This window comes from Hyperoodon ampullatus (genome assembly GCF_949752795.1).
Source record: "Hyperoodon ampullatus genome assembly, chromosome: 6".
NCBI classification, from domain to species: Eukaryota; Metazoa; Chordata; class Mammalia; order Artiodactyla; family Ziphiidae; genus Hyperoodon; species Hyperoodon ampullatus.
The window spans coordinates 43,651,931-43,674,257 of record NC_136919.1 but is presented as its reverse complement, the minus strand read 5'-3'; the positions used below and the strand labels follow the sequence as shown (position 1 = coordinate 43,674,257).

The following is a 22,327-nucleotide window of genomic DNA, read 5'->3' as shown; positions in this document are numbered from 1 at the left end:
TAGTGACTGCACTAATTTACAGCTGCACCAACAGTGTATGAGGATTCCCTTTTCTCAGCATCCTTGACAACATTTGTTATTTCTTGCTTTTCAATAATAGCCATACTAACAGGTGTGAGGTGATATCTCATTGCGGTTCTGATTTGCATTTCCATAATAATTAATGATGTTGAACATCTTTTCATGTGCTTATTGGCCATCTGTATGTCTTTGGAAAAATGCCTATTCAGATCTCCTGCACATTTTTAATCTGGTTGTTTGTTTTTCTATTGTTGAGTTGTATGAGTTCTTTATATATTTTGGATCTTAACCCCTTATCAGATATGTGATTTGCAAATATCTTCTTCCACTCAGGAGGTTGAATTTTTATTTTGATAATGGTTTCCTTCACTGTGCAGAGCTTTTTAGTTTGATGTAGTACCATTTGTTTATTTTTGCTTTTGTTTCCCTTGCCTTTGGATTCAGATCCACAAAAACACTGTTAAAACTAATGTCAATGAGGTTACTGCCTATGTTTTCCTCTAAGAATTTTATGGTTTCAGGTCTTACATTCAAATCTTTAATCCATTTTGAGTTAATTTTTGTGTGTAGCATGAGATAGTGGTCTAGTTTCATTCTTTTGCATATGGCTGTCCAGTTTTCCCTGCACCATTTATTGAAGAGACTATCCCTTTTCCATTGTATGTTCTTTGCTCCTTTGTTGTAAATTAATTGTCCATATACATATGGGTTTATTTCTGAGTTCTCACTGCTGTTCTCTTGATCTGTGTGTCTGTTTTTGTGCCAGATTTTTGTTTTGATTATTATAGTTTTGTAGTACAGTTTGAAATCAAGGAGTGAGATACCTCCAGCTTTGTTCTTCTTTCTCACGATAGTTTTGGCTATTTGGGTTCTTTAGTGGTACTATTCAAATTTTAGGATTATTTGTCCTAGGTCTATGAGATATGCTATTGGAATTTTGATAGGGATTACACTGAATCTGTAGATTACTTTGGGTACTATGGACATTTTAACAATATTAATTCTTCCAGTTCATGAATATGGAATATCTTTCCACTTATTTGTGTCTTTTTCAATTTCTTTCATCAGGGTCTAATAGTTTTCAATGTGTTGGTCTTTCACTTTTGGTTAAATTTATTCCTAGGTATTTTATTCTTTTGGTGCAATTATAAATGGGATTATTTTCTTAATTTTTCTTTCTGATAGATCATTATTAGTGTACCGTACATTTTATCATGTCATCTGAAAATCATGACAGTTTTAGTTCCTCCTTTCTGATTTGGATGCCTTTTACTTCTTTTTCTTGCTTAATTTCTATGACTAGGACTTCCAACCCTATGTTGACTGAAAGTGGCAACAGTGGGCATCCTTGTCTTCATCCTGATCTTAGAGGAAAAGCTTTCTGCTTTTCACCACTGAGTATGATGTTAGCTGTGGGTTTGTCATATATGGCCTTTATTATGTTGAAGTATGTTCCCTCTGTACCCACTTTGTTGAGTTGTTATCATAAGTGGATGTTGAATTTTGTCAGGTGCTTTTTCTCCATTTATTGAGGTGATCATGTGATTGTTTACCCTTCATTTTGTTAATGTTATGTATCACATTGATTGATTTGCAGATATTGAACCATCCTTGAATCTCTGGAATAAATTATATTTCATTGTGGTGTATGATCTTTTTAATGCATTATTGGATATGTTTTGCTAATATTCATTGAGGATTTTTGCATCTGTGTTCATCAGGGATATTGGCTGGTAATTCCCTCTTTTTTTGTGGTGTCCTTGTCTGGTTTTGGTATCAGGAAAATGCTAGCTTTGTAGAATGTGACTGGAAGGCTTCCTTCCTCTTCAATTTTCTGGAAGAATTTGAGAAGGATAGGTCTTAAATATTCTTGGAATGTTTTGTAGAATTTGCCATTGAAGCCCTTTTGTCCTGGGCTTTTGTTTGTTGAGAGAATTTTTATTGCTGTTTCAATTCCCTTACTAGTAATTTGTCTATTCAGATTTTCTTTTTCTTCATAATTTAGTCTTGGAAAATTGTGTTTCTAGGAGTTTATCCATTTGTTCTAGGTTGTCCAATTTTTTGGCAAATAATTGTTTATGATAATCTTATGATCCTTTGTTTTTCTATGGTGTCATTGTTATTTCTCCTCTTTCATTTCTGATTTTATATATGAGCCCTCTCTCTTTTTTATTAATCTAGCTAAAGTTCTATTGATTTTGTTTATTTTTTTAAAGAACCAGCTCTTAGTTTTATTGATCTTTTCTACTTTTCAGTCTTTATTTTTTTCTGCTCTGATTTTTATTATTTCCTTCCTTGTACTAATAATGGGCTTCATTTGTTATTCTTTTTCTAGTTCCTTTAGGTGTAAAGTTAGACTCCTTATTTGGGATTTTTCTAGTGTCTTGAAGTTGGCCTGTATTGCTATGAACTTCCCTCTTGTAAGCACTTTTGCTGCATTCCAAAGATTTTGGTATGTTGTATTTCTGTTTTTATTCATTGCTATGTATTTTTTTAAAATTTCTCCTTTTATTTCTTCAAAGACCCATTGGTTGTTTAGTAGCATGTTGCTTAATCTTCACCTTTTTGTAGTTTTTCCCATTTTTTTCTTGTGATTGATTTCCAGTTTCATACAATTGTCAGTGGAGAAGATGCTTGATATGATTTTAATCCTCTTGCATTTATTAAGACTTGTTTAGTGACCTAACATGTGATCTATCTTGGAGAATCTTCCATTTGCACTTGAGAAGAATGTATATCTACTGCTTTTGGGTGGAATGTTCTGTGTATGTCCAGTAACGTCATCTGGTATGTGTCAAAGTCTGATGTTTCCTTATTAATTTTCTGTTTGGATAATCTATCCATTGGTGTAAGTGGGGTGTTAAAGTCCCCTACTATTATTGCATTACTCTCAATTTCTCCCTTTAAGTACATTAATATTTGCTCTGTGTATCTTGGTGCTCCTGCGTTGGGTGCATATACATTTGTAAATGTTATATCTTCTTGCTGGATTGACCCCTTTATCATTATATAATGCCCTTTGTTGTTTATTACTGTGTTTGTTTTAAAGTTTGTTTTGTCTATTATTCCAGCTTTCTTTTCATTTCCATTTGCCTGGAATATCTTTTTCAATCTCTTCATTTTCAGTCTTTTTGTATTCTTTCTTCTGAAGTGAGTATCTTGTAGGCAACATATAGATAGACCATGCTTTTTTGTCTGTTCAGTTGCTCTTTTAATTGGTGAATTTTGTTCATTTACATTTAAAGTAATTATTGACCAGTATGTATTGCTGTCATTTTGGTAGTTGTTTTATGGCTGTCTTTGTAGTTCTTTTCTGTTCCTTTCTTATTCTCTTTTTCTCTTACCTTGTGTTTTGGTGGTTTTCTTTAGTGTTATGTTTAGATTCCCTTATCTTTTTTTTCCTGGATTTACTATAAGTTTTTCCCTTGTGGTTACTATGAGGTTCACATATAACATCCTATATAAGTAGTAGCCTATTTTAAGTTGGTAGCAACTTAAATTTGAACACATTCCAAAACATTATCTTTTTTACTCCCCATTCCCACATTTTATACTTGTGATGGCACAAGTGGAGGTTTTGTTCCTCTAGTTTTCAGGTCCCTTTCTGAGGGAATTATTTCATATTTAGTTGAAAGATTTGCTATGTCCATGGTAGGAGATGAGTTTAGGATCTTCTTACACCACCCTTGAGCCTTCTCCCTTGAGTGACCACTCTTTTATTATCATTCTCAGAGTCTTCCCAATGCATCGTAATAAAACTTTTGTTACAGAAACCAACTCATCATGGTGGTTGACAGGGCCCTACATGTCTTGACCTTGTCTGTCTCTCTGACTTCATCTCCATACTCTCTTCACTGTTTACCAGCTATCTTTTTAAAATACTCTCTTGCATGCTCCAGGCTTACTCTTGTCTCACAGCCTTCATATTTGCCGTTCCTTCTAGAAGGTATGCACTTCCCAATGGTCATCACATAGCTTTAGCTAGAGTGGCCAGCAGTAGCCATTACCCTGTTTCATTTTCTTCTGAGCAGTTATTATTGTGTGTAATTACCTTGATTACTTATTTGTTTACATGTTTAATATCTTTTTCCCTTCCCTGATTCTTTAGTAAGATTCTTAGTATAGGCAACTCAGTCAGTGTTTTTCATGACTGTATCCCTAGTCCTTAGAATAGTGCCTGGCACATAGGAGGTGATTAAACTAATGATGAACACTATAGAATGGGTTGCAGAAGAGAGGGATTAGAAGTGGGGTGATGATGATTTAGGTGTCTGGTGCAATGATAAAGAGATGTGATGGATATTTAAACCAGGGCCATGCAGTGGGACCAGGAGGCTCATAAATAGATACAACTTAACTGCAACTCAAAATATGCACATCCAGTATTTGGATACACATACAACACACATGTACACACACACACACATTTCCACAGATGACTATGTGCATTGCATTGAAATAACAAGGAAAACTGCTGTGTTAACTCAACTGCAGAATGTTTTCTAATTCCTGCCTTATGCATTCATTTCAGTTTTTACTCTCATACCAAACCACTTAATGTTTCTTGGTTTGAGAACGTTGTTTGCATATGTAAGGAATCCAAGGAACATGTGTTAAGCCCACAGATGTGTATGTATTCCAATTACTAAAAATTATATACCAACTTCAGTTTTCTCCTTTAAATCCAAATGATAAATTTAAGCCCCCAATTGGTGTATCTTGATGTTTGAACTATCTATAATAGTGTCATTGGAAGGCAAGATGAGTGAAAATAATCTTCATTGAAAGTCTGTATGTTTTGACTCCACCTGTGGCTCTTAGAAATCTGCATGAGAGATGCAAGACAATGTTTTGTAGAATTTTAAGAAAATTTTAAAATTATGTGTGGATCATATATTTGATACATAACAGTCCCTGATCACAGGGAAGATCATTAGATTAGAAAAAGAGTTTCAGAGTCAGGGAGCTGATACAAAATTCAAAGGTGTTTTCAGAGCATTTGCAAGACAGCCTTAAGCATTCACCTTTCTGGTCTAGCAGATGCTCCTCATGAACACTGCTGGATTTTCAGAGGAGAGCAGCTCTTTGTTCTATGCTGAGAGGTAGCCTCAGATAAAAACCGACTAACCAACCAACCAACCAAACAAACAAACTCACTCCTGCTTTTCTCCCATGTGAAGACCACCCCCACCCCAACACACATTCACAGAGTACATGAAATTCTGTATTTATCAAATAATTTGTTTTTGAGGAAATGATTCTTCTCATTGTCACAGGAGTCTTTGTTTATTAAAGGATTCTTTACATTTAGAACTGCTTCAATAGGTTTAAATATTTGTTAGCAGATCATTAGCTGCTTTTCTGGAGAAGAACACCTTTCCATTTTCTAAGATGACTTAAATATTCTTTAATGAAGTAGATAACGCAGGACAGGTATTATTATCCCCACGTACAAATGAGGAAACAGAGGCTGGGAGAAGTGAAGCACCTGTGAGGTCTCACAGCTGGTAAAGGCAAGGTATCCTGGGTTCATTAGGACATAGGTCTCTTGAATGCCAGTTGAGTACTTTCCAAAGTGGGTAAGACTGTGGTTCTGCAAAGTGATCCTGGGACTCAGGGCAAGTCCTCCAAATGTCTCTCTGTCCCCGGTTCCTTATCTATAAAATAGTGTTTGAACTTGTTTATTAATGAATTCTTCTTTCATCTGTAGAATTTTGGAATTTAATAATAGGGTAGAGAAACTTATAGCTAAAATAATATGATCTCTTTCCCATGCAAATGTTAGTTAGAAATAAAGATTGAGAAAGAAACATCCGAAATCATTAGGTAAGTTTGAGGGAAATGATCTTGGTTAGAACAAGTTGATTTATAACTAGCCTTTTAGGAATCGCTACCATTCTATTTATATATAGACCACAGAGACAGAGTTAAGTTTGTACTCAGACATCTGCAGAAGCATTCTGTGGGACAGCCACTTACAGCTGAAGCACCAGAGGAGAGAACGATTACACCTTTGCTCCATCCTAGCCAACTGTTTGGCATGTGCTCTTTTCTGTGCTTTGTAGCTTATTTAATGCTGTCCCCATCTGACCCCATCTGAAGGTGCTGTGGAGGGATTAGACATATGTTTTTATAATCCTGCCTTCACTCTCAGCCACATGCTTTGGAGAGGCAATGTAGTGGGTAAATCACACATAAATCACAGATTTTATACTTGGGCAGACTTTGATTCCAATCCCAAGTTTGAGAGCTATGATCTTGGGCTGCTTATTTATTTATTTATTTTATAAATCTCAGTTTTATCATCATCATCATAGCCAACATAATTAATTACTTATTATAGTAAGCACTATGTCAAGCCCATTATCTGCATTGACTAATTGAGGATTTATAACAACCTGCAAGGTAGTGTTATTATATTTTCTATTTTATACATGAGGGTTATGAGATGCTGAGAGGTTAAGTAATTTGGAAACCATGTAGTTAGTAAGTGGTAAATCTAAATTTCAAACTCAGGAACAATCCATATTCTTAATCTCCACTTGACACTGCCTCTCACTATGAGCTGGGTATATCAGTCAGGATAAGCTATGCTGCAGTAACAAAAACCCCCAAATTTCAGTGGCTTAAAACAACAAACATTTATTTATTGCTTCATTACACGTATTGGCTGGGAGCTCTATCAGCGTCATCCTCATTCCAAGGTGAGGCTGACAAGGCAGCTGCCTTTTGAAAAGTTAGCATTTATTATGGCACAGAGAAAGAGAGCACTACCCTTGGCACTATTTTTTTTTTTTTTTTTTTTTTTTTTGTGGTATGCGGGCCTCTCACTGTTGTGGCCTCTCCCGTTGTGGAGCACAGGCTCTGGATGTGCAGGCTCAGCGTCCATGGCTCATGGGCCCAGCTGCTCCGCGGCATGTGGGATCTTCCCAGACTGGGGCACAAACCCATGTCCCCTGCATCGGCAGGTGGACTCTCAACCACTGTGCCACCAGGGAAGCCCTACCCTTGGCACTATTAACACTACTATTATTGATGAATAAATTTTTTTGTGGGTGGCTCTCCTGGGCACTGCAGGATCTTTAGCAGCATCCCTGGCCTTGACCCACTAGATGCTAATAGCACCTTTCTCCCAGTTGTGACAACTCCAAATTGCCAAACGTCCCCTGGGTGCAACATTATCCTTGGTTGAGAACCACTGCTTTAGTCTAAGATCTTGCAATAAGCAGTGAAATCCTCCTCCTGGCAGTGATACAGGTCTCAACTCATTGGCCAGAACTAGTCACGTGAACCCATCTCACCACAAGGAAGCCAGGAAGTGAATCCTACAAAGAGAAACATAGGGGAAAACAGAAATGTTTGGGAAACAACACTAATGATTACCACAGATGGGGACAATAATAATATGTTGTATGGACTGTTATGTGGATTAAATGAAACTTAGACATTTAAGTCAGTATGGACATCTAGGACAGTTTAGGCAAACTACATCCAAATCCAGCTGTTCATCTGTTGTGGTAAATAAAGTTTTATTGGAACACAGACATGCCCATTTGTTTGCATATTGTCTGTGGCTGTTTTCACACTACAGCAGGGGAGTTGTCTAGTTGCAACACAGACTGTAGGCCCCCAGAGCCTAAAATATTTACTATATGACCCTTTACAGGAAGAGTTTGCCAACTCCTGGTTTATAGAAACAAATTTATTTTGGAAGCGGGACTTTGGGGTAAACAGCAAAAATGGAAGATGATGAATAGTCCTGTGTCGATCTTTGTTTCTAAATTGTTAGTGTGTACTTAGCATTATGCACTTGTGCCTCTGTGATCCCCAGCTTGGGGCTGTGACAGGATTCACAAAGATCTGCATCTACTCTCTCTACTTGTATGATTCACAACTTGCAGCTACACCTTTAAGTTAAAAAAACAACTTTGTATTGGTCTTTCTCATACATACAGAAAAGTTCACATGTCATAAGTCTACAACCTCATGAGCTTTCACAGGCTGTGCTTACCCACAAGTGCCTTCCTGCTCCCTTCCAGACCTACTCACTGCTCTAGGGCACCCTGACTTCTAAGAGCAACAGTAGTCTACTTAAAAAAATTTTTTTTTATCATGGACAGTTTTCAAACATGTACAGTGGTAGAGAAGATCATGAGATGAACCCCACTGTATGTTTCAGCAACTTCAAAAATTATTAGTATTTTGTCATTCATGTTTTATATACTCTCTTTCCAGATAGGTAGGTAGGTAGGTACATAGGTAGATAGATGGATGGGGAGAGATAAAATATCTATTATCTATACATTATATAATAATATAGGATGTATTAGTATATGTTAATCTGTATAATATTAATTGGGTCCCTATTTTTATAAGCTTTAACTTATCTTTTCTCATTTGTAGAGATAGGGATAATAATAGGACCTGCATAAATCTTCCTAGGGTTGTTAAAGATTAATTGATATCCATAAAGCTCTTAGAAAAGCAGGCAGTAAGTATTCAATAAATATTAACCATCTCCATCAAAATCAGCATCACCTGGATATAAGAAACTAATTATCAAGATCATAACTGCCCTCCCTTCCTTTCTCTAGGTCTATGCTGTGGTGGTAATTGCATCTGTAGTAGGATTTTGTCTGCTGGTAATGCTGTTTCTGCTGAAGTTGGCAAGACACTCCAAGTTTGGCATGAAAGGTAAGAAGAGTTGTGTTTATTTTACTTCTTATGTGGAATCATTTTTGGCTTGTGACTAATGCTAATTACTGCTAAAGAAGGAAGCAGCTAGATTTACGATGTCTAGGGGTGAAGGCTGAAAAAATAGCAACAAGGCTATGATACTACAAATCAAGACAGAGCAAAATCAAGTTGATTATTCAGCACTACTCATTTTCCAATGAGGACAGTTATCCCAGAAGACACAGAACTGGTTTCTTGAGTTTCAAGTGCCTAATAATGATATAAAAAAATAGTACCCGAGTTTTACTTTTGTTTCAGAAAGGCAGGCCAGGCTGGGTGGCAGTAGGCTAGTTATGGACACATGTATTTTGTGTAGAAAGGTCCTTTCTGTTGTACATTTGACTTCTAGAATTTCCATGGTGTGCTTTTTGTGTTGCTGCTGCTTTTTCAGATTCTCATCTTTTGAAATTTAAAGTGTTGGGAAGCAAAATAAGAACAGCCGTTAGAGGTACATTGATGCTTTGTGAATGAGTGGCTTTTTATTTTAGTGGAAAAGTTCCTAGTGCTCGATTAAAAATTAGGGTCTCTGTTGCCTCTCAGTAGACCATTGGTCTCTTTTAGAGGATTGAAAATTCATTTTGGGGGACGGGGGAAACGTATTTAAATGTTCTTGTGATATAAGTAGCCAAGAGTTTCAGTGATTAAAAAGCATTTGCTCTGAAATTTAAGCGTATGTATTGACTCATATGTTATCGTTGAATTCTGTGTGGTCTCTTATAAATAGCCACTCACTTGGGAAATCTGTGAGGAAGGTTTAGTGGTGTCTTTCTTAATTGTGTTGGGGAGACAGTCAGGTGGGCTTTCTTGATCTGTACGGTTCATTACAATTACCATTAATGTCACTTGCTTACTTGAAAGTGATGTTTAAGTAGCAATAAGTTGTCCAATGTACGCTGGTCTCTGGGGTGAATCAGATCCATTTCTGATGCTTTTTCCTCTGCCTTTGTTGGTGCCCATGACCAAGATTCCCAAACCTGAAATGAATGAGGAGGAGCAGTGATAAATTAAGCCTTAAAAAAACACCTAAACCTTCTCCTGACTCCCTCTTTGGCCTGTTGATCCTTGACATTTCTTTTGAAGGAGGAAAGACCTCTCATTCTCCAATTATGAATAAGGCTTGGGAGAAGGGCTGTACTACAGTGATTTTAATTAATCCTATGGTGGTAGTTTGCAAACTTGACTTTGCCTCGGAAACTCCTGGAGAGCTTATGAAAACACAGATTTCTGGGCTACCCTGAGAGTTTCTGATTTAATAGGTCTGCGGTGGGCCTGGAAATGGGCATTTCTGATGGTTTCCAAGGGATGCTGCTTTTTCCCAAGCATTCTCAGAGAATCACCTTTCTGTGGGATAAACATGATTTCCCAGGTCTCTTTCCAAGCATGACAAGATGTGGGAGAGGCATTTCAAACCAAACCGACCCATGGCTTCGAAGACTTTTCTGGGTCCCCGTGTTCGGCTGGCGCCCAGGTCTGGCCTATAGGCTACTCCTCTCTATGTGTTAGCTGCCTCCCATGGGATTTTGTTCTCCTCATCCTGATCAGATGCTTTCTTTCCTTAGAGGCACTTGGGGTGGATGTCCCCAGGCAGAGTGTTTACTGGACAGAGCCAGATTCTAGCTCTGTCACTTTCCTGTCTTGAGGGTTGACTTGGAAACTTTCTTCTTGTGGGCTCTTCAGAGAAAGGGTATGTTCAGGTCCTACTGGGAGCTCAGAAAGGCTTTGGGAACCCTAGGAGCAATATTTGGGAGTCACTCCCCACCCCCACTTTGTGTTAAGAAAACAACAGAAAAATGATCTGTAAATGTGAACTCACTCTCTGTAGTGCAGTGATAGAGGAGAATAAAAGGCAGACATTTTGTTTCAGAGAAGATTGTATTTCATATAGTGACTGTGTCACTAAGACTGACAAAGTATTTTATTTAGATAATTTGGGGTGACCACTGCTGAAGCACCTACATTTTCCGGGTATAACCTAAGGGCATTGTTAATGATTGGTAAGAAAGATTTTACTTAACCTTGTCACAGATCCAGTAAATGACTTTCTTCAGGCAGTAACTACTAGAGCATATGTTTTACTCCCTTATTTTTAGACATAAATAAAATTGTTTTTAAAATTTTGTCTCAGAGACTCAGGTTCTTGTTTAGAATAGCTTTTTTCTCTGTTTTTAGCTACACGTCTAACTGTGCCATGGTTTGGACAAAATGGGCCTGAGTTGAGGTTCTTGTTTTATTGGTCAAATGCTGAGCTGTAATTTGGGGGATCTAGAAGAGAAGACGAGGCTCATGCAATGAAACTGCCTAAAAAGTGGTGTTTAACAATTAATGTAAGTTAAAAGGACCTCTTGTATAGCATAGGGGACTATATTCAGTATCTTGTAATAACCTATAATGGAAAAGAATCTGAAAAAGATATATATATATATATATATATATTCTTGTGTGTGTATATATATACACACACACACACATATATACATATATAGATGAAAAACTGAATCACTTTGCTGTACACTTGAAACATCAACTATACTTCAATCAACTATACTTCAATCAGCAAATTAATGTGACTTAATGTACTTTAAATGCTATTAGAGCTGTTGAAAAAACATGCACCTTAAAAGGGGAGAATGTGTAAAAACACTATTATACTTCCTGAAATAACCAGAAAACATGTCACTTGTGATTTCTGAGTAACAACGGTATGAAATGTGCATAGCCTTGGCCAGAACCAGTGCCTTGGCTCTGTGTAAGAGGCCAATGGCTGACGTGCAAATGAGCTATTCCAAATGTAATTCTTGCCCTCCTAAGCACCTCTGGGGAGATTCTACCGCCGTGCATATTCCCTTGTCCTGGGTACGGATTGAGACTGAAGGACAGCAGCCAGCCCACTCATAGGTATTTCCAGCTTTTTGCATCCCCAGCATTGCACGCTTCAGCCTCCACTGTTTCAATCCATGGTAGCAGCGTTGGGATTATAGATTACAGTTTAATACTATTGATTCAACTGATTCCCAGGGTAACACAAACCAGAAATCTCTTAAAATCACACTGCAGCTGCATGCAGGGCAACTCAAGATTTATGCATCAACCCTAGAACCCAAACATCATTGATGGCATTGCTTTCCATGGAAAGGTGATCCCTAAATTCCAAATCAGGGAGTTAAACCTAGATCTTAGAATACAGCAGTGAGCTGTGCTGTGTTCTTTGGAGATGGGTCTATGTGACTGTAAGCTTCATAGGATTTTTTTTCATCTGTTCTGTCAGTTCACTATAACCAAATCCTGATGGTGCAATCTAGAACATAGAGTCCAGACTGTGAGCTCCAGAGTTCATATGGGTCTTGTTCATCATTACTTACCCAGTGCCAAGGCCAAAGTTGGCAGTTGATAAATATTAATTGATGGAATGAATGATCACAGAGAGTTTTCAACTCCATCCACTTTAGGTTGTTAATTGGAAAACAGTTAATATTTGGAGGGCAACTTGTATATGAATGGTTAAAGAGAGATATTGGAGCTTTTCTAAGCTTCTAAACTTAAAAGAAATTATTCCAGATAAGTAATGGTCATAGACAGGACGCCATTTTGTCCAGGTTTTGTCTTAGGATATGTGGGTTTTCACACACTGTTTTAAACTGTTATTGTTGTTGAAGTTTGGAAGATTCATTTTGACTTTCCATTTTGCACATGAGCCTCTTCAATTTCTGCCTCTCTCCCTCCAAATGTGTGGCCTCGTAATATGTGTCTTTGTCCAGCTTTGAGGCTGGCAGAAGTGCCAGATGGTGGCTCTCATCTTGGTGTTAACCTAGAAATTATGTTTCATTATCGTTTGGTATGTTTTAAGCCTCTTGTTGCGAGTGTCCAATAGACTACCAGCCCTGTTTCAATAAAGATGTAAAGAGGTAGAATTTATCCTATTCCATTTCTCCATGCTCATTTCTGTGCCTTAACACCATCCTTTTGGCTTTTGGTTGAATATCTAGTTATCATAATTGCAGAGTCCTGAATAAAGCTTCTCTGTTAGTGTTTGGCCATCTGTATAGGGATTATTCATATGCGTGTTTAGTATGGGTGCATGAACTATATAACACATCTATCTAAATCTATGCCTGTATCGATACCCTGTAGGTAAATGTATAATTTTATCCCTTTTCTTTGAAGAATGCCTGTGATTTATTTTAATTTTCACTGAAGTAGGTCTCAAGCACCTTTCCAGAGCAGCTCTATTGCCAAAGGAACAGGCAATCAGGCCTTTGAATGCTCTCATTTTTGTTGTAACCAAGTCTTATGTTTAGTTCTCACATTGCTTCCTGGCTCCCTTTCTTCGTTGAAAATGTAGAAGTGCACATAAAGAGGAAATGGAAGCATCTAGGGGCACAAGGGCTGCCAAGTCTTCTGAGAGTGATCCACATTGGGAGCCCCGCCTGATGGCATTGATAGTGAACAGGGTTGGAAAAAAAAAATAAGGGAATCAAAAGGGCGGAGGGGGATTGGCAGTCATCACACTGGTGAAGAATAGCTGTGACCATCAGCTTTCTGTTACTTGCGTTTCCTGATGGAAGTCCACATACAATATTTATTCTCTAAGTACCGATGCATCCTTTGTCCTTCTGGAGTAAATATAAAAGTGACCTGAAGAGGTCCCGCAGGAGGAACTGGAATAGGAAGCCTTTTCTCTTATTCAGGTTTGATGGCCTGCAGATTACCTCTGCAGCCTCCTGTCCTTGACATAAACCGCTCATATGTCTTCATTCCTGCTAATTGAGCAGTAGGCATTTCCAACTCATAATTGAGCAAAAAACTACACTGCCTGAGAACACAGAGCCAGGTTTTAACTCCAGATTCAATGTCCCCAGTTTAAGTTTCTCCTCTTATATAAATCATCTTCTAAATGTCTTTCAACAGCAACCAAAAATTTGGTTCTTTAAAAATAGTCATAAACATAGTGGGACCAAAGCTAAAAAGGTTGAAGGTTAAAGCCTTTTATATGAGCTGAAAATAATTCTGGAAAATTTAGAAGGTTGACTTTAGCAGATATTTGGATCAACTTTTAAAAGAGGGAAAAATGTGACTGAAAGCCAGAAACACAGTTATAGAAACTTCTATAAGGACAGACTGTTTTCCATATGATCCTTCCCCCCCACCATTTTTTTTAAAAGACAAATAACATTTAAGTATTATAACAGTAACACATGAATGCGTTCTCGTTTTTCAAAATTTCAAGCACTTTAGAAATACATAGAGCTAAAAGGGGAAGTTCCTCTTCATCTTCCTTTCCCACTACCATTTCCACTCCTAGGGATAACCTTCTTTAACTTTCTTTAACCATCCCCACTACATATATTATGTCAATAATAAGATATGTAGCTTCATTCATTATGTAGATAATCAAATACATTCATTTTTGTTTGCATAAAGACATTATAATACCAATCTTGTTCTGCTTTTTAAAGGTAACTGTTTGCCTTGTAGATCTTTCTGAATCAATTCTTTTCTGAATTCTATTCCATAGTATTTCTGAGTACTCTGGTGTCAGGCTACCTCGGTCTGAATCCTGGCTCCACCCATTACAAGCATGTGACTTTGAGCAAATTTCTCATCCTCTCTTGCCCCAGTATTTCCATCTGTAATGGGGCAATAACTGTACCCACCTCAGAAGCTTGTTATAAGATAAATGGAGTTCATGTATGTGAAGCACTTTGGAAAGTTACTGGCATTTAGTAATTAATATACAAATATTTACTGTAATTTTATTATTACTATTATTATTATTAATGAATTGGGAAATGTAAAAAAATTTATACTTTTACCAAATTTTTAGAAAAGTATTATAAATAATACCTTACTTATAAAGACAGATGTTTGGAAATGGATTGCTGAGAGAAAAGGTTTGTATATTTTAAATGTTGATTTTAAATGTTGATAGATTACCTTGCAGGAATGCTTTATCAATTTATACTCCCACCAACAGTAGATGAGGGCATCGTTTTGTTTATGCTTTCACCCATATCAGATATTTTTGCCAATTCACTTACAGTGTTATTCTGATTACTAATAAGGTTAAGCATTTTTGTCATGTGAAGAATAGGAAGAAATGTTTATTTTTATTTGTTGACATACTTTATAAATATATGTACTAATCTTTTATTGGTTATATACATTGCTCATATTTTCTTCTAATCTTTTGACTTTTTAAATAGTATCTTCTGGCAAACAGGAAGATTTACTTATTTATTTTTATGTACTCTTTAATCTCTTTGAAATTCTTTTTTATTTTTAACTTGATGTGAAATACTCTGTCTCTTTCAGATATATATGTAATAAAGATATTTGCGTGACATTTTCAGAGAGACCAACAGTACTATTTTAACTTTCTGGAATCAGAAAGTCATTAATAAAAAGAAATTTTGAAGAGTTTAGTGATTAACTTTTTTTTTTTTTTTTTTTTTTTTTTTTGCTTTTTTTGTTTTTTTGCGGTATGTGGGCCTCTCACTGTTGTGGCCTCTCCCGTTGCGGAGCACAGGCTCCGGACGCACAGGCTCAGCGGCCATGGCTTACGGGCCCAGCCGCTCCACGGCATGTGGGATCTTCCCGGACCGGGGCACGAACCTGCGTCCCCTGCATCGGCAGGCGGACTCTCAACCACCGCGCCACCAGGGAAGCCCTAACTTTTTTTTAAAGTAAGTAATAGGCTTTGTTGGTTCTCTTATTTTATTCTCACAAGAGAGTATCAGAGAATATAGGTTTTTTTTGTTTTTTAACTGCCCTCCCCGGCTTCAGTATATTTTAGCATTCTCTTAATAGAGAGCAAAATTTGTCAATAACAATCAAATCCTTGGAAATTTCATAAAAGACATTCAGTTGAAAGAGTTGTTGAGTAATTTGACAAAGTAGAAATTAATCAAAAGAAGAGTTAACCCAGGTGTGCTTTTCTTGTCCTTTGGAGATGTTATATAAACCTTTACCCTTATATTCGTGAGGTGAAGGTCTACTTTCTGAAGTCTCTTCTTGTAGGGTCACCATTTGGGTTATGCCTATATGAGGGCAGAACATGCATATTCTTTGCAGCATATTGAAAATGGGCCCAGAACTTTCAGGAACTGGCTTGATCAGGCAAAACAGGAAGAAGAGGAAGCAGCGTTTTTCCCATTAGCTTTCGGAGTACACTGACCTCGAACTTTTAAAATTCCCTCTCTTACATGGGTATCCCATAAGCCCAGTGTGATTCATGGGAGAACCCAGGTTTGCCTGTAATGTAGAAAGTGCAGCTGTATTGTTTAGGGACTTCCCACGCTACTAGTTTCACAAAAAGGTAAAGGGTCCCTTAAGAAATTAGATTTTGTACTTAAAAGTCAGAACTTGCTACCCCCCTCTTTGTTCCTCCATAAATCCTGTGGTGAACTCACTTTGACCTCCTTACACAGATCATCACGCACGTTAAAAAAGACTTCCCAAACTGTAAAGTCTGCTACTTTTCTTCTTCTTTTCACCCTTCATTTCTCTTTTTCTACCTTTCATTATTTTCCCTGCCATTTTGTCTTTCCACATCTCTGTGCACCCTAATTTTACGTTCTTCCCTCCCTATTTTGGTTTTCTTCCTCCTCATTCCTAGCATCTGATTTTGGTGGACCAGCTTTTCAGAATTTGTGAAGAAGACAGATAATAACTTGGCTTAAATTGTAACATATGCTCTGACTTTATCCTACTTTATTTTGGGCAAGAATACTGAATGACTCGGGGAATAAATTTAGCTCTAAATCAGTGGAACTGTCACGTGGTAATTCAGAAGACAGCCTGTTTGAATACTGCACATCCTTCATGTTTGTAAGTTGTTAACTCTTAAGTCTTCAAACCTACGAGTGTATAGAAATGTAATATTGGAGACTTATGAATCATACAAGTTTGGGTTCAAATCTCCTGTCTAACTATAATTTTAGGCAAAATTTTAAACTCTGTAAATTGTAGGTTCCTCTCTGGTAGACGCAATAATACCCATCTCTTAAGTGATTATAAGAATTAAATCAGTGCTTAGTTTCATGCCTGGCTCATTGAACTAATTCTCTGAGGCAGTTATAGTTCAGATTTATGTTTTAGTAATATATCACTAAGGAAAAGAGTATGGGGAGAGTCCTGTCTGAATTTATACTGATTCAGAATTGCAGAAAAATGTCCCAAATGCATACAGTGTATATTTAAGATTTATTCGTTGAATTTATAGAAAAAAATTGTAATTTTAATGTGTTATATTTTATGGGTATGTATTATGAATATAAAGTTGCTGAATCATATGCTATTTTAAGCCTTTGAGTCCTTAAAGATACTGTGTGCGAATAATTGCAAATTCTTAACTTTATTGTCCTTTGAACAGTTCATCTGTTTGAATTGTTTGGGGGTTTATGAAGACTCTGTTTTATCTGTTGATTGATTTGGTATGTAGACTTTTGTAGGGAAGGGGCAGAAAGAGCAGGCAGGGGTGGGATGGGGAAGAGAGCCCCTCCCTCTTCCCTCAATAACATCAGCTTAAGTCTAGAAACATGAGCTCATGGAGCCTTCTGTTCTGATGTGCTTCCTTTATGCAAGGGGGGATTGCAGATGCTAAAATAATTTAACAAAAATAGGCTTTAATTTTTGATATACAGTAAGTCCCCCGCATACGAATGAGTTCCTTTCCAAGAGCACGTTCGTAAGTCCAATTTGTTTGTAAGTCCAACAAAGTTAACCTAGGTACCCAACAAACACAATTAGCTATATAGTACTGAACTGTAATAGGTTTATAATATTTTCACACACATAATACGTACAAAATGAACAAAAAATAAAACATTTTTAATCGTACAGTAACTGAAAAGTACAGTACAACAGCTGGCATACAGGGGCTGGAATCGAGTGAACAGGCAAGAAGGGTTACTGACTGGAGGAGGGAGAGGAGGTGGGAGATGGTAGAGCTGAAGGATCGTCAGCAATAGGAGATGGAGGGCAAGCTGCAGTTTCACTCACACCTGATGTTGATGGAACGCACGTTCACATCTTTGAAAGTTCTCAACTTGAAGGTTTGTGTGAAGGGGACTTACTGTATTTACAGCTTCCTTGAATGGGTCATTCAGGACATCCACCTTACACAGAAACAATGTTAGCTCTTTGTATATAAAATAAAAAGTTAAAAACTTCCAAAAAGAAAAAGATGAAAAGAGCATTCTGGAGAAAATAAATTCTTCCTTATGCAACTGATTGTCACTTGTGTTATTATAATCACAGACCAAGATGCTGCATTTCCAGAGAAGCCAAGGCTTTTGGCAGGCAAGTGGTGGTGGAAGATCTTTGTTTTTATCAAGACATCAACACAAATAGAATTACGTTGGCTTGTTCTGTGATCACCTAGGAGCTTTAGTGGTCTGAGGACAGACAGAATGAGAGAGAGAGAGAGAATGAGAGAGAGAGTGTGTGGTCCATTCTAACTCACCAAGTCTTCAGTAAGAGATTAATATCCTGAGTTGAAGGCGGAGATGTCATCCCAGCCCTAACTGTGTCAGTGGAAGGAAGGAAGGGGACTCAAGTTCAGGGCGGGAGTAGAGTGGGAGGGGAGAATGTTGGGAATGAGGTGGTATTCCTATTTACAATCATGGTTGTCATCTGTAGTAGTTCCGGCAAGACTTGAGTAGAGTCAACCAAGATTTTCCCGCACTTACTTCCTGGATCATCTGTAAAAGAAAATTGTGTAAAGACCAGAATTAGCAGTATGGGACCAAAAGACATCTGAGGGTCTCCTCGAGCTTTAATGTCTACCATCCTGTTACATAGCCATTCAAAAAAATGACACACTCACTAAAAGGGTCTGCCATGCATTTCTGATGATGTCCTTTATTATTATGGCATGTAATGATACAGTCTTTTTTTTCTTCACTGTGAAACCACTATCTATTATTAACATATGAAATATTATGTCTATATGGTCAATGCTAAATAATCCTGGATATATTTTCAAATTTATGGTCATCTTAAGAAAATATTGCCTCTCAGTTATAAACAGAAGATATTTCTTATTTAGTTACATTCCCAATAATTCTGTTTTCTATTAATTTGCATGTAGCATATACCCTGGCAGGGGTACCTTTGACATCCCAGCTCCAGAAAAGAGAGGCAGCCCTGCCTAGCTCTCTTTTCCTGGAATGGTGTGGGTTTTTCAAGAAGCAGATCAACAGCTGATCTACTTCCCAACTCTTTTGAGTCAGACTTCACAGCATGGCTTTTTAATTTTATTTGAATAAATTTTTATTTATTCATATTTAAAAACCACACACATTCCATAGGCTGTAAATAATTTCTGTGTTATATTCCATGTAGCTATGAGTGTGGACAACTGCAAGGTCATTTCAGATGTATATTTGTATGCATAATGTATCCCTCACACTATATCTTGGTTCTCCTGTGATGCTATGACAGTGGATGAAGGAATATTAAAATGTCTAGGATAGGATGGAGAATGGAGCAGGCACTTATCTCAGACACAGACGGTAAGATATGTGACTTTGTTTTTCTATATATGAATTAAATGTCTATTTTTTGCCCTTTTTGCACTATGTAGTGGAAATCTAACCTCCTACCATTCTGTGTAATCTTAAAAATTAAGGGCAATCACAGAACGTTTCATGTTTGTCCCATCAGGTCTGGTTCTCTCACTCTCATCTTCATTTCCTCAGGTGGAGTGTGGGCTTAGGGATGCTGAAGTGCCACTGCATGGAAGGGGACATTCTGTGGCCACTGGTGGTCATTTCTCCATGTTGGTGGCCGCTGTGTTGTCCCACTTGTCCTCGACTACCAGTTGATGTAGTTCTCAGCTGTACATCCTGTGTTCCTAGCCAGGGTCCACCACTTTCACACACCTATCTGTAAGGGTGTCAATGAAGCTTTGGGGACACAGGAAATGATGGAAGACTGGCCCGGGCTCTCTCTGGAGAGAGAGACCAGAAATGGTCTCTCATTTCTGCCATTATAGGCTTGAGATTTTCTTCTTGGCTGCCTTTTCAGGTCCACCCCTACCAAAAGGGGTTCCTCTTTTCTTGAATCTCCAAACTTGACTAGAGGTTCTCTGGTTCCCCAGCCCCCATATTTCACTAGGGGGCAGGCTACACACTTCCCCCTTCCTGTCTCTAACGTATTTATCTCCCCTCTGCCTCTTCCTGCTTCCCATGGGGACAGAGGAATATGACAAGCAGTTTTTCTTGATTTCTTCTTCCAAATAATTTTTTCATACATGTGAATCTTGTGTTTTTTCTCCAACTTTTTATTATGAGATTTTCAACATGGAGGAAAGTTGAAAGACTATTCCATCTGTATACTCAATACCTGCATTCAACCTCTGTTTAACATTTTGCTGTCTGATTATGAGTTGCCCGTATTATGTCACTTCACTCCTAAACTCTCTGGCACATTTCTCCTAAAAGCACAACGCCAACACCATTATCACTGTACCCGAGAAAGTTATAACAACTCTGTAATAGCGGATAATACTTAGTCCAGCTTCAAATTTCCCCAGTTGTTCAACTTGCCTTTAATAACTATTTATATTTCAAACCGAGATCTACTCAAAGTTCACCACACTGCAGTTGCCCATTGTCTTTCCTTGGCCTTTTTCAGTCTGGATTGCTACCTCCATTTTCTCCCCCTCTGGACATTAACTTTTTGAAGAGACCCGTCAGTTGTTCTGTAGAATGTCCTTCATTCTGGTGGTGTTCGATAGTTTCCTTGTGGGATTCTTGAACTTGTCGTTTATTCCCATATTTCCTGTGAACTGGAACTTACTTCTAAAGGCTTGATTAGATGCCAGTGAAATGTTTTTGGGAAGAAGACTATAACAGAGGTGCTGAGCACTTCACAGTGTACCACAGTTAGAAACACGTGTCACCTTGATACACTTACTGTAAGTTTGACCACTTTTTAAAAATGGTGGCCACCCAAAATGTCAATAGTGACCTTTCTTTGTAAATACAAGTTTCCCTTTGCAGTTGGTAGGTAATTTTTAGAATGATAATTTGATATCTAGCAGATATCTTCGTTCCCCAAAACTTGAACATAATGGGATTAGTACCCAGTTCTGATCCTTTCCTGAAAAAATTATTTTATTTCTGAGGGTTGCAGAGGGGTGTTTTTCTAATTCAATCATTCCTTCTACATACTAGCTTTTGCTTAAGAAAAAAGGAAAAAACAAAAAAAGAGCATCCTCGTCTCGACCAAGCATTTCCACTTCTTAATTTTAGTTCTGCCTGGATCCTGGATAACCCTTTCTTGAGGCCATGGAGGTTTGGCATCCAGCTGCCTACACCAGGAGGGTCATGGGGTTACAGAAAAGATTTATGACCACAGTATTACTGTATCCAAAATATTATTTTATTTTATAAAATATTTACTTTGTGCTTCTCAAAGTCATCGAGCTTTGTGGGAATTCTTCTATTTTTCCTTTTCATGATGATTAAACATTAAGTAGGTATAATAAACCTAATTGCTTTAGGATTCTTTCCTGCAACTTTGTGGTTGCTGGTAGAGTCAAAGACAGTGAGAACTGCCAGTGAGTTTAGGAATCATCCCAAGTCCTTATTACAGAGATGAGGACATTGGGGCCCAGAGAGCTTAAGTGACTTGCCTAAGGTTACACAGCTGGTTTGTGGCAGATATAGGGCTGGGAGCCAGGCCTCATGACTCCAGTTTTACTGTTTTATGCTGTGAGACTAAGAAGCATTATAAGAATAAACAAATTTTATTTCCATGTCAAATTCGCTGCTTTTTATGTACTGCCATTGGATGTCACTAGTACGTGTTGCCACTGGTATGTGTTGCCGTTGGATGATACTGTATTTCTCAAAGCTGGGGATGTATATCCTCAGTGGTAACAAGATGGTTTGAAGGGATATTTGGGGCTAACACCTTTAATATTGATAGTTCTGTATTTAGTATTTATTAGAAAAAATATACGTGGCACGTCATACCCTTGGTTTCACGATATTATTGTTTAGGATAAAGCTTAAGCTTAAAAAATATGAAATAAAGAAAAATATTAAATAAATAATTCTGATTTCAATTTTAAAATGATTATTTGAGTAGGACTGTTCTAAGGCACTGGAAATTTAATACTGAACAGAACAAAGTTTCTGCCTCATGGAGCTTAAACTCTAGTTGAGGGGAGAGACAGAAAAACAGACAAAAATATCTAGATGTAACCTATAGGTAATCTCAAATGCTATGAATAAAGTGAAACAAGGTAAGAGGAGGATAGTGAGAGTTTTGTTACTTGTAAATAGTTAAAAATGGCCTTTGGTAGTTTGATAGGGATTGCATTGAATCTGTAGATTGTTTTGGGTAGTATAGTCATTTCCACAATGTTGATTCTTCCAATCCAAGAACATGGTATATCTCTCCATCTGTTTGTATCATCTTTAATTTCTTTCATCAGTGTCTTATAGTTTTCTGCATACAGGTCTCTTGTCTCCTTAGGTAGGTTTATGCCTCGGTATTTTATTCTTTTTGTTGCAATGGTAAATGGGAGTGTTTCTTTAATTTCTCTTTCAGATTTTTCATC

The 22,327-nt window shown here is 37.5% G+C and overlaps 1 protein-coding gene across 7 annotated transcripts in view; it reads left to right on the top strand.

The window, feature by feature from the left end:
• NTRK2 (neurotrophic receptor tyrosine kinase 2) overlaps nucleotides 1-22,327 on the top strand; it is a gene marked incomplete at both ends in the record, with an annotated part of 379,052 nt that overhangs the window by 89,244 nt on the left and 267,481 nt on the right. For all 7 annotated transcript variants that reach the window (XM_079706398.1, XM_079706397.1, XM_079706396.1 and 4 more), the window contains one exon: nucleotides 8,616-8,715. In XM_079706398.1, the coding sequence (XP_079562524.1) occupies nucleotides 8,616-8,715 (100 nt within the window). The remainder of the gene's footprint in view (nucleotides 1-8,615; nucleotides 8,716-22,327) is intronic.